The sequence below is a fragment of the Gamsiella multidivaricata genome (assembly GCF_025024155.1).
Source record: "Gamsiella multidivaricata strain RSA 2152 chromosome Unknown BC939scaffold_63, whole genome shotgun sequence".
Lineage (NCBI taxonomy): Eukaryota > Fungi > Mortierellomycota > Mortierellomycetes > Mortierellales > Mortierellaceae > Gamsiella > Gamsiella multidivaricata.
In genome coordinates, this window is record NW_026251771.1 from 52,410 (window position 1) to 66,959 (window position 14,550).

At 47.7% G+C, this 14,550-nt stretch overlaps 6 protein-coding genes across 6 annotated transcripts; 4 read left to right on the top strand and 2 right to left on the bottom strand.

Annotated features, from left to right (window-relative positions):
* Positions 1 to 3,601: 3,601 nt before the first annotated feature.
* Positions 3,602 to 3,996, bottom strand: BC939DRAFT_460585 (uncharacterized protein). Its single transcript, XM_051556898.1, has 2 exons — positions 3,877 to 3,996; positions 3,602 to 3,775 (listed from the first exon to the last, which is right to left on the bottom strand). The coding sequence occupies exons 1-2, from the start codon at positions 3,986 to 3,988 to the stop codon at positions 3,645 to 3,647; spliced, it is 243 nt and encodes an 80-aa protein (XP_051409124.1). The 5' UTR covers positions 3,989 to 3,996; the 3' UTR covers positions 3,602 to 3,644.
* Positions 3,997 to 5,541: 1,545 nt separating this feature from the next.
* BC939DRAFT_375582 (uncharacterized protein) lies at positions 5,542 to 5,766 on the top strand (the record flags this gene model as incomplete). Its single annotated transcript, XM_051551684.1, has 1 exon — positions 5,542 to 5,766. A coding segment is annotated over one exon (225 nt), but the record flags the coding sequence as incomplete, so codon positions are not given.
* Positions 5,767 to 6,323: 557 nt separating this feature from the next.
* BC939DRAFT_460587 (RNA polymerase, subunit omega/K/RPB6) lies at positions 6,324 to 7,386 on the top strand. The gene is made up of 4 exons (XM_051556899.1): positions 6,324 to 6,403; positions 6,515 to 6,584; positions 6,766 to 6,923; positions 7,037 to 7,386. The coding sequence occupies exons 1-4, from the start codon at positions 6,360 to 6,362 to the stop codon at positions 7,194 to 7,196; spliced, it is 432 nt and encodes a 143-aa protein (XP_051409126.1). The 5' UTR covers positions 6,324 to 6,359; the 3' UTR covers positions 7,197 to 7,386.
* BC939DRAFT_460590 (uncharacterized protein) lies at positions 7,335 to 10,221 on the top strand. The gene is made up of 7 exons (XM_051556900.1): positions 7,335 to 7,658; positions 7,803 to 8,806; positions 8,886 to 9,032; positions 9,129 to 9,194; positions 9,274 to 9,361; positions 9,459 to 9,676; positions 9,777 to 10,221. The coding sequence occupies exons 1-7, from the start codon at positions 7,499 to 7,501 to the stop codon at positions 9,867 to 9,869; spliced, it is 1,776 nt and encodes a 591-aa protein (XP_051409127.1). The 5' UTR covers positions 7,335 to 7,498; the 3' UTR covers positions 9,870 to 10,221.
* On the bottom strand, positions 9,923 to 11,215 carry BC939DRAFT_267922 (peptidyl-tRNA hydrolase PTH2-domain-containing protein). Its single transcript, XM_051551113.1, has 5 exons — positions 10,985 to 11,215; positions 10,634 to 10,876; positions 10,412 to 10,519; positions 10,248 to 10,315; positions 9,923 to 10,139 (listed from the first exon to the last, which is right to left on the bottom strand). Exons 1-5 carry the CDS (start codon positions 11,069 to 11,071, stop codon positions 9,977 to 9,979), a joined length of 669 nt encoding a protein of 222 aa, XP_051409128.1. The 5' UTR covers positions 11,072 to 11,215; the 3' UTR covers positions 9,923 to 9,976.
* Positions 11,216 to 11,388: 173 nt separating this feature from the next.
* BC939DRAFT_505890 (armadillo-type protein) lies at positions 11,389 to 13,946 on the top strand (the record flags this gene model as incomplete). The annotated part of the gene is made up of 7 exons (XM_051560730.1): positions 11,389 to 11,412; positions 12,082 to 12,117; positions 12,247 to 12,283; positions 12,459 to 12,611; positions 12,716 to 13,015; positions 13,132 to 13,409; positions 13,512 to 13,946. The coding sequence occupies 7 exons, from the start codon at positions 11,389 to 11,391 to the stop codon at positions 13,944 to 13,946; spliced, it is 1,263 nt and encodes a 420-aa protein (XP_051409129.1).
* Positions 13,947 to 14,550: the final 604 nt, after the last annotated feature.

Here is a 14,550-nt window from a genome sequence, read left to right on the forward strand (position 1 = left end):
CAGGATGGAACGACGACGGAGGAGGCGACAGGGGGGTTTGCGCCGGATGTTAGACGGACACGCTTCTCGATCCGGTCGAAATGCAGACGGAGCCGAGCTACCTGAACAGAGTCACATTCCGGAAATGGATCTCACCGGCCGAGGATCGCATGAACTGGTCGTGAGTGGGAATGATGGTAGCCCTGGGTACCATGATGAGGAGGATGACGGACATGAGGATCAGTCACTATTTGGTGGGCTTGTGAGCGGACGGAATCAGCGTCAGCAGCGTGATGACTGGAGGAATGTTGGCGCCAACGTGGATTCGGCTACGGATTCAGAGGAGGACTCGGACTTCATGGATGACGACGACGATGATGATGACGAGGGGTATCTGAACGGTACAGAGCTCGATCGTAATTTTCGTCGTTACGGGGATGATGAAGGAAATGGGCAACACGAAGAGGAGGCGCTTGATTTTACGGCACACCACTCTGGTCTTTTGGAATCACCCTGGCAAGACGAAGCAGAATTAGAGGACCAACTGCAGGCTGTCAACTCGGATACGAGTAGAGCTGCTGCAAATGAAGGCAATCTAGGTAATAGAGGATGGTGAAAGGGAGGAAAATAAATTAATCTTGGCAGATCCAGCGCTTTTCATTGGGCTTAGTTTGCTCGACGAACCAGGGATGATGGCGAGCGATAAATTAAAAGAGAGAGAGAGAGAGAGAGAGAGAGAGAACGGGGAGGCGATAGTTGTTAAAAACATTGGATGAAGAAGGCAAAGCTCCGAGGAGCAACATTGTTTTTACTTTGTGTTTGGTGAGGGGGTGCGAAGGAGCGAAAAATGAGTGCTCAAAATATTCAAGATTCAAATTTGGGGACGTTTCGCGCATTTGTCGACCTAATTTGCCCTTTTTTTAGCAGATGCAGGCGAGCAGTGCTTTGTCATGCAAAACGGAGATAAAACGCTTGAACATCGACAAAAAAAAAAAAAAAAGTTTGAGGATCGGCATAGCCAAAACAGACAAGACCTGGTTTATGGTTTATAGATCCAATTAACTAGAGGAAAAAAAAAGGACCACGTTTGGGATCAACGATCCTACCGGTTACAAAGGGGACCTCACAAAAAAAGGTTCCGTTGACGTGTCGTATCCAACGGACAGATCATCCAGATCACGTACAATAGTCCCAGTTGGACAGTCGAGTGGGGTTAATGCAGTGGAAACAAACAATCCCCTACCGCCCATTTTTTATAGCGATGGGCACCTACGAAAGTGGACGGACGGAAAACTTGTTGATCATGTTCGACATGTAATGTAGATAGGTCGAGTCGATCTGCGAGATGCATGAATATGAACAATTAGAGGAAGAAAATGCTTAGACTCGATTCATGCTATAAATGTTCATGCTTCTCATCAAACAATTACTCGATAGAAAAACATTGTTAATCTCAACCCCCTAGCCGACGGATGACACGTCCTTTTTTTATTTTCGGGATGCAATTGAGCTATTCGGATCATATTTTTTTCGTGTTCTGCGCGTTGTTTTCACAGGTCTAGGCCAGGACTGGGTTCCTTTAGGCGGGCAAGAAAAGTACATTCTGAGAAGGCGTTATTGATGGGATGGAGTCCAGGGTGTTTGTCGTTTGTTTCAAGAGGATCGATGAAGGATGCTTGATCCAATTGCACAACGTTGAGCGAGAGCAAAATGTAAGCGGTAGCAGAGACAAACAGTGAGTTATGGAGTTGGTCCACAGAGTGGATAGGTGCTATTTTCATCCTTTTGTACGACGTGTATGGGATATTAATATCGTCGTTTTGCTGGTGCTTGTGGCGGGTAAGGGTCAATTGCAGACAACAGCAGTAAACAAACAGCAGCAAGCAGGAGACCAAAAGTGATGTTCATTCGGCTTTAAGAGGACACACAGGGGTTTGGGCAAGAAGAAAAACTCAATTGCTCACCACAAGGGTAACGGGAAAGAATCAGAAAGAGAAGCCATAGGACAAATCAGCCCACCTTCTCTCCCCTCAACGGACAGGTTGCGCTGCTCATATAAACAAAGCACGCGTGTTCTGTGCGGATCGAATGTCATTCTGCAATAACAAATATAGGCGAGCACGGCATGGCCAGCAACGTGGAAAACCTTAAATCTGAAACGACCCTCCCGAGTGTCAAATTGTTCACCCCTTCCTCCTCCCCTGACGCACAAAGATGCGACAGGATGTGATATAGGATTGTGACCCAGGCGCGTGTGCACTTGAAATTGAATATTAACATTTGATTGCAGCCCCTGAATGCTTCAGATGTCCTTGTTTCATCTTTTTAATCGACTAAACTCTGTGTGCACAAACCAAAACACAAGGATCAAGTAAGTTTTTCACCCTTGCATAGGCCTTTGTCGTCATAGGGAATGTCGATGTATCTTTCTTTGTCATGGCTCCTGTACTTTACTGCAAACGAGCACAGGCGCAGGCGCACATGTATCAGGCGACACAGAGCTAGAGGCAGTGTACATGCGAACAACCCGTTTTGTTCATTCTCAGTCCTGCACCATGGGCCGGTGTGCCTCGTTTTTTTTTTTTTTTCCTTTCCGCAGATTTTTATGTTCTTCAGCGCACTTGCAGTCGCCTGATAATGAATTGACTTTACTTGTCCATCTCCACAAACGAACCCGGGTTTCCCTTTCAGTTTTGCTCCGTCCAAAGGTTAAAGCGCGCCCATCTATCCGAAACTGTAGCCGGTTCCTGTACTGTTCTCTCGATATTCATGCCGCCGTTTTTTACCTTGTTGTCCTTCCTTCCTCCGACACTAGACAAACCTAAAACTAAGGAACGAAGGGGGTGTTCTACAGAGCTCAGCAGTCAGTGGTATGCTATACGCAGAGCTGGTGAACTCAACCTTTTTCTTGCCTTGCCCCAGCCAACCAACCAGGCCGCTAATACCAATTGCATACGATTACTTTAATTCTATTTTTAATTGCGTACGAGTTGCGAAACTCTTTGACTCCGAGTAGGAAGCGAAGAAGAATAAACAAAAATCCAGCGCAGATGTGTAAAGGAAAGGCAGCTTCCATATGTGTAATTTGTGCTCTCACGTATTACACGTTACAGGTCACGAAATATTGTTTTTTTCTATTTTGTTTGGTTGTTTCTGTTGGCTGTCTGTACGGGATGCTGTGCAGAATAGAGCACGAGCAAGGTAGGGGTAATAGTAAGAGTAAAATAGAGTAAGACAAGATAAAGCAAGGCAGGGCAGGGCAGGGCAGGACAAACAGGCTGCAGGTGTTTATGTGGATGCAGGCCTTTTGGAAAGACTAGGGGAACAACAACACACGGGGAATTGTATTGTAATCATTCCCCTTGTTATTACAAATGCGCATTCATTTCTTTTTTATTGCTGCAGTTGTTGATCCCCTCTCGCTCCCCCTGTGGTTATTTTTACGTTGTCTGCATCCGTTGTTGTTGTTGGTGTTATTAATGTCCATTACCAAACATTGAATGACGCGTACGCTAGATATGTCTTCGTTTGGATCGAGTGCAGACAATTGAGGCGAAAATAGTCTTTCTTCCTTGTGCTTGGTTGCTGCTTGGTCACATAAGATGGCACAATTGAGTTCATCCACTTTATTTATTTATTCATCCTCTACCGATAAAACGTTTCTGTCATAAATCCTTCCTAGGGTTGTCTCGTTTGTTGCAATTGAGTCTAGGTTTCGTTTTGCTACGATCAAATGACCGGTTTCCGGCTAGGTTGCCTGCTGTGGTGATAGTTACGTTGGCAGTAAGGTTGTCTACTAGGTTAGGGGGGAGGAAGAAGAAAATTTAGTGTTGGGTTGCAGAGCAGTTGTTGCGAGTAGGTTTCTACAGTACATTCATCGGTGAGGTAAAGAGATACCAAGAGCGAGAGTGTATGTGAGAGAGAGAATGTGTGTGTGTGTGTATGTGAGGATGGGATCGTTGGAGTATAATGACCCACGCACAACGTCCTTCCTCCTGTGATACACCATGGACTTACCATGTTGCAACAACAGAGTGAACGTATTTTATCTTATATGTTTTCTTTACCCCTGCATGTTTACATTCCACTCGATCCTCTGTCTCCCTTTTGTTTCGTCCTGGTAATACGAATGAGAGCAGAGAACATGGCCAGCTTATTCAGTCACAATTGAGTATGGGCACAGGGGAGATTCACACAAACACGACTGGGGGATGTATGCGGCCAATCCTTATCCGACCGAGGGAGGAAGAAGAGCACGAGCAGGGCTCAAGCCAGTTCTCTACAGTGCACCATCGAATATGCTTTAGCCCTCCCATCCTCTAGCCTGTTTGTCTATAAAACCCTCCCACAACCCCCACCTTTTTTATTTTTTATTTTCCTTGTTCACTACTCACTTCATCAATCATTTCTTTGCATTTTCATTCTCTTTTGCATTCTTCTTTTTCTTTCCGGCCTTCTGTATAAATATCCCAACCACGCCCCTCCCCGCCTCTCCTTCTCCTCATCCTCATCGCTTAGACGCCTCTTCCTGTGTTCATTCAAGCTTTATCTGCCACCACTATACTACTATTACCACTACTACAACTACTACTAGTCTTCTTCACGACAATCTCTCCATTCTTACACACACTACTATACATGATCATGACCTGGATCCCTACTTCCTCTGCATTCCCAATGGTTCCCTCACACACAAAGGCCTCGCTCGCTAGCGCTGCTAACAGCGGCGTCTCTCTCTTCTCTGATAACACAACACAAGAACAGATTCTCACCGCACCAGAATTGCGCTCAATGGGCCAAAGCGATCTCGTAAGCCAACCCGGCTCCTTCGCCAACGGCGTCCTCCTCCAGTCTTCCGAAGAATACGGCTACATCCAGCGCGAGACACACTACCATGTCAACGCCATCCCACAAACCCAATGTAACCCCTACCACTACCGTCATTCGTACCACTCCACCACCCAGAACCAGTCAATTGATCCCTCTCGGTACCTGATCATGATGAACCAGTACGCCAACCAGGTCATCGACTCCTCTGTCAACTCTGCCATTGCGATGACCGCCTCCTCCCGCGGCGTCCCCCCAGCCATCAGAAGGAGGACCCAGAGCCTGGACGTACAGCCTTCAGTGCCCTCAATGGCCATGCATGCCTCGCTCCCATACGGAGGCCTCTACGGCGAAACCGTCTCAGCACCCGGCAGTCCATCGCCAGCTGAATCATCTCCCATGCAGCCAAACAGACAGCCCGAGTTCTTGCCGCCCAACATGGCTGTCGATGGTCAGCCTCACCCTTTCTTTGTCCCCATGCCCACCCCACCCGCCGAGGCCGACCGCGCCCATTCTCCCTCACCCTCGATCTCGGCCACATTCCAGCCCATGTTTTCGTCCTCTGCCTCGAACACTTCAGCCTGCACCTCCCCTGTGCTCTCATCGCCCAGCCCGGCCCTCGACCGCAAGCGCTTCTCGACCGACAGCGCGGCCTCGCAAGACAGTCTGCACACAGCCACTGCTACTTGCCACAGCCATGGCAGCAAGAAGTCCGCGGCCAAGCAGCGTTACATCTGCCACATCCCCGACTGTAACCGCACCTTCAGCCGGCCCTACAACCTCAAGTCCCACGGCCTGACCCACGATGCGCACCGACCCCACGCCTGCGGAAAGTGCTCCAAGACCTTTGCGCGTATCCACGACCGCGATCGCCACATGAACAGCCATATGCCTCAGAAGCCTCATGTGTGCATTGTTTGCCTGGGTCGTTTTGCAAGACAGGATGCAGTGATCCGTCACTTGAAACTGTCAAACGAGACCAACGCGTGCTCCTGGATCTTGAAGTCCAAGGGTGTCTCTTTCCGCGATGCGGCCGCCGGTCGTGCGACGCGAGAGAGCCTCGGCGATGAGGCGGAGATCCGACAGACCCTCGAGGCACTGGAGGAGCATGCCCGAAAGACAAGGGCTATTCGTACGCTGGAGATGATGGGTGCCAGTGTTCCGGCCTTACAGATGAATTGAAGAGCGTTTGTTCTTTTTCATTATCATAAATACATTTAAAGCCAATTCATTCATCAGCAGCACAGCAAACTTTGTAAATATAATAAACATGCATGTTCGTACCAAAGACATTCCCTCTTTTTGTAAGCATGTCCCGCTCTACGCGCAAGTGCCTCGGAAAATGTGGAGTAAAAGAACGCGTTGCTTCTGTTTGTTTCAAGCACGGGCGTGGCCAGTTCGCGTCCAAAAAAAAAAAAAAAAATTGGAGGGTGACTGTCCGCTCTTTACAAAGCCACCACACTGAAAAAAAAATAACATGGTGGGCGATGTGGATGGGCATCTTTGTTCTTTTTGCCAACTCAACCCATCAACTCAACTCACTATAACTCACCATGGATGACGATTACGAGGGCGACGATTACAATGATGGTTATCCGTACGGAGAAATGCAGCACTTCAAGGATGCAGTTTGACACAGCGGAACGGAGACTCATCTGGTGATACTGACTCTCTTGTCTTTTTTTATCGTTTGTTCTGGGTTTCATAGCATGGAGCCTGAAGAGGAGGAGCCCGAAGAGTTGGAACCAGAGCTGATGGAGGATGAGCACGACGAGAATGTATGTACCTAACGCATCATTGCAACCCCAACATGCACCCATATCGACACGCACATAACTCTATTCGCTCAGGATACCTTCCTGGACCCTACGCCGCACAAATAATGTTGCGTGACAAACAAAACCGGAAAAAAAGGATCTCAATTATCTCTAACCACACCAGTCGATCTCTTTTTAACAGGGCAATTTGATCCAGAGGAAAGATAAGGTCGACATTGGCAAGCCAACCAGCTTTGCCTTGCCTCTCAAGGCCGTTGCCAAGGAAGATCGCACCACCACTCCTTATATGACCAAGTACGAGCGGGCAAGAATCTTGGGTGCCCGTGCTCTTCAGATCAGGTAAATGTCGAACAAGGAAAAGCTTTGCCTTATCGACTGCGGAATATCTACAACCATCTATGTTTGACATCTGAATGCTGACTATCTTTTTTTACTTTCTTAATTGCAACTAGCATGAACGCCCCAGTTCTTGTGGACCTAGAGGGCGAGACTGACTCGTTGAACATTGCCATGAAGGAACTCAACAATAAGATGATCCCTTTGATCGTTAGGAGATACCTGCCCGACAACACATATGAGGATTGGGAAGTTTCGGAGATGATCTTGCCCTGAAGGGTTAGATCAGGAAATTGGTGGATACTTGTAGCAATAGTGGAGGAATATCGTACATTATATATTTTTTTTTCCCCCGCAAATAAAACCAGAACAAAAAACGTAGAAGCAGTACAATGAATGGAGCTTGGGGGTCCATGGTGCGCGGCAGATTTGGACAAAGGAGATAGATCATGTGAGAGGTCTTCCAATACAAATAGAGCCAAATTGAAACCCACTGCCACCAAATTTCGAACACAAACATACCTACCTCTTGTTCCATGGCCCATTGTCTCCTCAGGAACTAAGGTCATCAACAAAGAATGAGCTCGATGTGGGAAGCAGGCGAGAGCGTGACGACGCAGGCGATGGCACAGTACCGAAAACGATCAGGGACAGTCTACATGACCAACCGACGATTGGCATGGGTTCCTGATGGCGGACTGGCGCCGACTATCTCGATAAAGCATGACGATATTAAAGGTGCGTAGCAAACATTCATACTCTGGACTGATGGCAAGACCTGTGAACGAAGAGCGTACATCGGATTAGCTCGCTAGACGGCTCACTAGGCTTTCGGTTGATAGCTAATGTCATTATTCTCTGCCGTCCAATTGCCATGGATAGGTCTCTTTGTCAGTGCGGAAACGGCTGCTAAGGTGATGATCAAAATCGTCGAGATCAAGCCTGACACTAGCCATGCATTCGTGTTTACGTCCGGCAACGCCGTGAAGGAGCGTAACGATTTCAAAGATAGGCTCTCGACAATTCTTGCAGAGAGACAAATACGCGCCAACGTAGCGGCAGGAGGGACCGGCAGTAACGGAGGTCTGTCATCAGGAGGAGGCTCTCCCGTCATCTCGGATGCGAGTGCACCAGGGACACCCAAGGCTTCAGCCCAGTCCAGGATGGGTCCTGGTGGAGTTCGGAGAGGATTGAATGGAAGCGGACCGTCCGCAGAACTAAAGGCTCGATTCGAACTATTGAAGCAGAACAAGGAGTTGGCGATGTTGCACAAGGAACTGGTGATGGGCAAACATGTTACGGAAGAGGAGTTCTGGGAGAGCCGGAAGCATCTGTTGCGGAACAAGACAGCAATGGACCAGCAGCAAAAGGGTCAGTCGTCGGCATGGTTGGACCTGAAGCCTGAGACCGGAGAGAGCAACGACGTCAAATATGTAATGACACCGCAGGTGATTCACTCGGTCTGCCAACAATACCCTTCGATCAAGCGTGCATACGATAACTTTGTACCGGACAAGTTATCAGAGGCCGAGTTTTGGAAACGATACTTCCAATCGCGCTTCTTTCACCGCAGCCGATCAGGACGTGGAGCGAATGAGCCGGATGACGATATTTTTGATAAAGCATTGGAGGAAGATGAGGAAGAAACCAAGAGTGCGCCCAAGCGGATCAAGCTGGATCATATCAATATGCTGGTGGACCTGAGCACGACGGAAGAAGACCATTTCGAGTCGTATACGACTCCGGACAGTACGATGGCGGCAGGAAAAACAAAAGAGTCCAAGGAAGCAATGCCGCTTATCAGGAGATTCAACCGTTACGCACAACGAGTACTGAATTCGACTATTGGGCCCAAAAAGCCCTCGACAGGGTCCGAACCGTTCAACGTAAGCAGCGTCAATGGTTATTTATTATGAAGAATTGTAAAGGGTTATGAGACTAACTTACCATTCTGCATCCATATAGATCAATGGTGTCGAGAGGGCTATTGTACTGGACGACCTGCGGGAGCAGAAAGAGGCGTCGAGGATCATACTAGATATTCAAGACACAAGGCGGTATTTCGAGAGTCAAGGAGGCGATCTGAAGAGTTCCAAGATTGCGGAAGGCGAGGTATCAAGTCGGACTACAGCTGTTCCTTGAAGGGAGGGTATCTATTGGCCTCGGCGTTCTCACTACTTGCTTTTGCTTGCATGCTTATTTCACCAGGATCCCGCCGATATTCTGAAACGATGCTACGAGGACTTTACCACCAACGAAGTCGAACTTAACAAGGTGTGATAAACTACAGGTTCCCACAACGTGAAAATGACTGAATAGGAAGCTATTGCTAACGTTTACTGCTTATGTTTAGCCATTTGCCATCCCCGAGTCGACGTTTGATACCTTGATGAAGAACGTGAAAGCGAACCGCGCCAAGATGATGCCACCTAAAGACGGCTGTAAGTTTACACCCTATCCACGTCTGTTTCTACGCAAATGGCATTTTCCTGTAAAAGGTACTAACGTTGACGTAATAATATGATTAATTCCATACAGCGCAATTGTTACCTCCGCAGCTGTATCAAGAAGCAACAGCATGCCATGCTGCAGGAAACGAGATCCTTCGCCATTTCTGGGCTTCAACAAGTCCGGACAAGGCTGCAAAGCACATGCGTATGGTTGAGTCGCTCAAGAAGATCCGGGACGAGAATGTCAAAGCGCTCATGATCCAAGCCAGTTCACTGGGCGCCGAATGTTTGGATGCTATGAAAATGGTATGCCGCTTTTTTTTTCTTCTCATAATTTGTTCTACGCATCGTCTTATTCGTCTTGATTATGATGCTGACACCCAGCTGCTCCGTTCTATTCGTTCAGATGTTGAAGCCGATGCAGAGCGCTATCCAAAAAGCACTTAAACATGCAGAGACCGCTCGGTCCAAACCAGCGATAACCAGAAAGCTGGCGTAGATCGTTTCTTTTGAACAATTTTACTCAATACCGCGATCTTGTCATACATAAATTTTGTCCGCTCATCGAAACGAGTCGTGAATGTATGCGAGGACATGCTTTATTGTCTAATACAACTTGAGTTTTCCGGTGACGCTGTTAATGACGCTGACAGGACCTGGACCGACAGCGAGAACCGTTCTTGATCCGGCAGCGATTTGTGTCCTTCCTGCATCACGAATGCTGTGTGCTGCCAACCCTACGCTCTGAGCTTGGGCTTGAAGCAACAACCTTGAGAGCACGAAAAGGAACAGAAGTCAGTAGAGGCTCGTTAATTCCATATCTTCGTTTTGGTGATCTCAAAAAGCTGCACAAATAAATGATTTTTTTTCAACTCACATTTCATCCTCGCTATCGACCTTGAGCGTCACCTTGGCCTGTCCGCAGTATTCCCACCGGGTGAGGGTCTATCGGAGGCGCAATAATTATATGTTGCTCAGTTACATGATTGATCCACAATGATGGCTCCCAATGGCATATTCAAAATGAGCAGACCAACGAACCTTGGGACTCTTTTTGAGCAGTTCCTTGTAATTAGCCAGGGTGGCATGACAACACTGGGCGGCAGCCTTGCCCTTTCCCATACCCAAATCAGACCTCACGACCAGGACCTGGATTGGTATAGAAAGACGAAGAGGAGATGCACTAGTTGTGAGAAAAACTGTCGATCATATTGCCGCCTCCTAACAAAAGCGCCGAGTCTGATCCATCAATGCGACTTTTACCATCTTGTACTCCTCGCGAAGATCGAATTCTGCGAGATCGTCATTCTCTTCATCCTCGGTCTCCTCGTCTGTAAAGTCCTCGTCCTCATCCTCGCTCTCACCCTCGAGATATTCTTCAGAGTCCTCCTCGATCTGCTTCCTCTGCTTGGTTGGTTGAGCGTTATCTGTCTTTTCTCTTTTGATACTCTTTTTTGAGCTGCCATTGCTAGCTGTGAGAGAAGCGGTGGTGTTGCTCTTTGGTTTCTGGATAGTGATATCGAAACGCAATGGTGCGCGGAGAGAATATTATGAGATTGGATTCAGACACCCTTATATTTTATTGTTCGTCTGCAGGAGCAATTGAAGACTTACGAGTGCAGACTGGGAGATAAGGAAGCCAGTTAAGAGCCCAAAGGCTCCTGTACAGAGCACCTGTCCGAGAGTGAAAGACTTGTCCATGATAAAGCACGACTCGAGTTGGAGTGAGAGAAGGAGGCGTCCGTCCAGGGAGCAGGGGGGTCAGGCACCGTTTTGGCCGCAGTCGAGAACGCAGTCGGTCCACAAGCCACATGCGACCTGTTTGGGGAAATAAAAATATCTCCTTTCACATCACTCTCTTGGCTCTATTGAACCACACAACACACGAGCAAGCTCCATCCTTCACTACCAGACGCAAGCCCATAAAAAGACTCTATTTCAGAGCAGCACTTTGGTCCATCAACAAAACACATCCCTCTCTTCCACAAATCTACCCACTTTTACAGTCCACCATCTTTATGAGTAGCGCAGCGAACGCCAAGGTAAGCACGTTCAGACTATACTTATTTTTTCTTCTATTTTCTTTCCACCTGTCCATCTTTCTCGAGGAAGTATTGTTCATCTCTCCTGATGCAACAAGAAGGGATATTGGGCTATTTTTGAAAGACTGATCAAGATGCGACAGGAACAAGATGAAAAGGCGCGGACGATCCTCGTTGCTACACTTTTTTTCCTGTTTTTTTTTATACAAATGCACAATCTGGAGAGAGATCACGACCATACAGAGGACAAGGAGGCTGTTCTGCACTGCAGATAGAGGGCAATCAGACACAAGAGGATTGGGCAGGATTTACGGCTCTATTTAATGTCTCTCACCAGTAATGCGCGTGACAGCTCCGGTTTATGCTCCCCCCTATGAGTGGACTGGACTGAACTGAACTCGGAGCTGCCAAAAAAGAAACACGCAACACAGAGGTGCATGGACCTCCCACTCTTTTTTTTCGTCTCCTTAATGTTTGGTGTTATAAATCCAAAAGCGGCCTTTTTTTACTCGTCTTTGGCTTTTTTTTTTTTTTGGTTACTGTAGGCCCCTTTTGCTGCGGGGGGAGAGAGTGGAAGGGCGGAAGATCGAGGGATTTGCTGTTGTTGTCTAGGGTATACATGAGCATTTATACTGACCGTATTGACCCTCCTTTTTTTTTTAACTCTAGCCCGTCCTTCAAGGTGTCAAGATCAGACCTCGCAAGGTATGGTGATACAGCCAAACAACCGTGCTTCGGTTTTGTTCAATTGATCTACAAGATTTACATGGTTCCAGATCGAGCGTCCATGGATTCACTAACACTGTCGTCCTTTCTTTTTCTTTTTATCAACAGGGTGTTCAAAAGGCCACAGCCAAGTTTGAACCCACTGGTAAGTCGTCCGCAAAGAACCTCAGGGGACCAATTGAGTCTTTTCCAGATCAATTGACGGTCCTGGGATCCCGGCTGATTGTTCTTAGCGCCGTTTCACCAGAGAACATTCATACTATGAAATTGATGCTAACGAAATACTCGGCTTCTCATCCTCCGATCTGTATGGACAATAGTTTTCCGCGACGCATTCATTGGCGTTATTTCGTCTGCTGCTCCAGGCAACCTCGACGATCTCTCAGCAAAGTTGGATGCCGCTGGCAATACTCTTGAGTACAGACGTTACGCCGAGACTCTCTTCGAACTCTTAATCGCAGGCCGTCTCCTCGGTAAGTGATTGAACGACGCATTTCTTTTACAATGCAGCAATTGGAGATGGAAAGGAGTTCCAACTGACCATTTCATGATTTGTTTACGGCTGAACCAACATTAGCCCCCGGTGGAACCTTTCTCGAGGATGGAACTCCTGCCAGTCCCTTCAGCATCTTCCAAGCCCAGGATGACCTCGCAAGCATCAAGAAGCACGTGGATGTCTTCCACAAGCTTATGCGCCGTTACAAGTACTTGCAGCGCGGCTTCGAGGATACCTTGATGAACTTGCTCCAGTACATCAATAAGTTTAATCCTGAAGACACCAACAAGCTGGCCATTGCCACCGGTTTGTTTTGCTCGTCTGGCCTCGCTACCTTGAGCGTTCTCACAGTCTTGTACAAGGAGCACTTGGTCAAGGAGGGTAAGTTTTTATTATTTTTATTTTTTATTTGCTATCTAATGCTGTCAATATGCAAATGATAAAAGCTGATCTGGTACTCACATACGTTGGCAATTGCCGCACATTTGTTACTACAGGTCTCTCTTTGCAGTTCGTTACTACTGCCTTCAAGACCTACTTGATTGACCAGACTGTTGATCAGTTCGGGCTCAACCTCTATAAGGCTGGCATGAGCGATCGTCTTTTGGACTTTTTCCCTCCCAACAAGCGTGACGAGGACAGCTTTGCCCGCCACTTTGAGGCTGAAGACATGAAGCAGCTCGTTACCTTCCAGACCAAGAAGCAGCTGATCCTGCGCAAGGAGAGCATCGTTGAGAACGTCAAGACCTTTTTGGAGGAGGGCAAGGTTCCTGAGGTATGCATTATTCTTTCAATGGTGGTGGCAATGAGGCTGCGTTTCTGCAGTCGGAAGTGAGCCATTGCATGCATTAACGTCCATTTTTCATGTCATTGTTAGTGCTTGACCTACCTCAAGGCACAGAGCAAGGAGAGCGGCTTGACCGAGCCCGAGCTCATTCCATTGATCTGGACTGGGTTGATGGCCTCTGTTGACTGGGGCACGCGTGTGGATCAGATCGATAACCAGATCTTGAAGCAGGTCCAGCAGTACAGCAAGCTGCTGGGTGCGTTCTGCACGTCACCCAAGACGGAGATTGCACTGATGCAGACGATTCAAGTCAACTTTTACGAGGATGCGCGCTTCATCAAGCAGTACCGTGCTGTGACTCAGCTGTTGTACAAGAACGATGTGCTGTCGGAGAGCGCGATCTTGTACTGGGCCGAGAAGGGATCGAAGACTCAGGGACGCACTGTGTTTATGAAGCAGATGGAGCCCTTTGTTCACTGGCTCAAGAACGCCAGCGACGAGGAAGACTCGGATGAGGAGGAATAAAGGGAAGTCGAGTGTCGAATAGAGGGGAACGAAGGGGGGTATGAGGGCAGGAGGGCGGGAGGGATATGTTTTTGTTCAGTCTTTGACAAGCAGCCAAACCAAGCAAAAGAAGAATCGGATTGGTTTTTGTAAGATATATATCCTTTAGGGTTCTTCATTAAAGTACATTTCAATGCGAACATGCCATTCATTATCGATTGCCTTGAACTTTTTGCTTCGTTCTCGATGCTGCTGCATGCCAAGCAAGTTCAATGCGATGCCAATTACATTTTTTTTTCTTTTTTTAAGTGATGATTGAGAACTCTAGGGATGTGTAAAGAAAATAGAAACAAAAAAGAAACAAAAAATCCTGTTCGAACCTCCATCGCGCCATATTTACAATAGCATCCCACTTGACTCTTTGCTTGTCCTGCTTGTCCTGGTTGTTCACCGCCAGTGATCCGCCACAGCCATGATTGGCAACTTATGATCTCGGTCTGATTTCCAATAGTCCGCGGTGGAGTGTGTCGCGTTTTTCTTCCCGTATATCCAATTGAACCCTTGTTCTGCGCTCTCGCAGCTTTCCTTGACTCCCCCCCACTTCTTCCATGGCATTGCTCTGAAT

Bases quoted from the DNA above. Each gene is read 5' to 3' on its own strand.
- BC939DRAFT_460585 (XM_051556898.1), bottom strand. From the start codon at position 3,988: ATGGTGTATCACAGGAGGAAGGACGTTGTGCGTGGGTCATTATACTCC. The intron at 3,776-3,876 runs GTATCTCTTTAC...CCCCTAACCTAG, and splicing joins CACATACACTCTCGCTCTTG to TAGACAACCTTACTGCCAAC.
- BC939DRAFT_460587 (XM_051556899.1), top strand. From the start codon at position 6,360: ATGGATGACGATTACGAGGGCGACGATTACAATGATGGTTATCC. The intron at 6,404-6,514 runs GTACGGAGAAAT...TGGGTTTCATAG, and splicing joins GATTACAATGATGGTTATCC to CATGGAGCCTGAAGAGGAGG. The intron at 6,924-7,036 runs GTAAATGTCGAA...AATTGCAACTAG, and splicing joins GCCCGTGCTCTTCAGATCAG to CATGAACGCCCCAGTTCTTG.
- BC939DRAFT_460590 (XM_051556900.1), top strand. From the start codon at position 7,499: ATGAGCTCGATGTGGGAAGCAGGCGAGAGCGTGACGACGCAGGCGATG. The intron at 9,033-9,128 runs GTATCAAGTCGG...TTATTTCACCAG, and splicing joins CCAAGATTGCGGAAGGCGAG to GATCCCGCCGATATTCTGAA. The intron at 9,195-9,273 runs GTGTGATAAACT...GCTTATGTTTAG, and splicing joins ACGAAGTCGAACTTAACAAG to CCATTTGCCATCCCCGAGTC.
- BC939DRAFT_267922 (XM_051551113.1), bottom strand. From the start codon at position 11,071: ATGGACAAGTCTTTCACTCTCGGACAGGTGCTCTGTACAGGAGCCTTT. The intron at 10,316-10,411 runs GTTCGTTGGTCT...CGCCTCCGATAG, and splicing joins TGCTCAAAAAGAGTCCCAAG to ACCCTCACCCGGTGGGAATA. The intron at 10,140-10,247 runs GTGAGTTGAAAA...CGTGCTCTCAAG, and splicing joins GTCGATAGCGAGGATGAAAT to GTTGTTGCTTCAAGCCCAAG.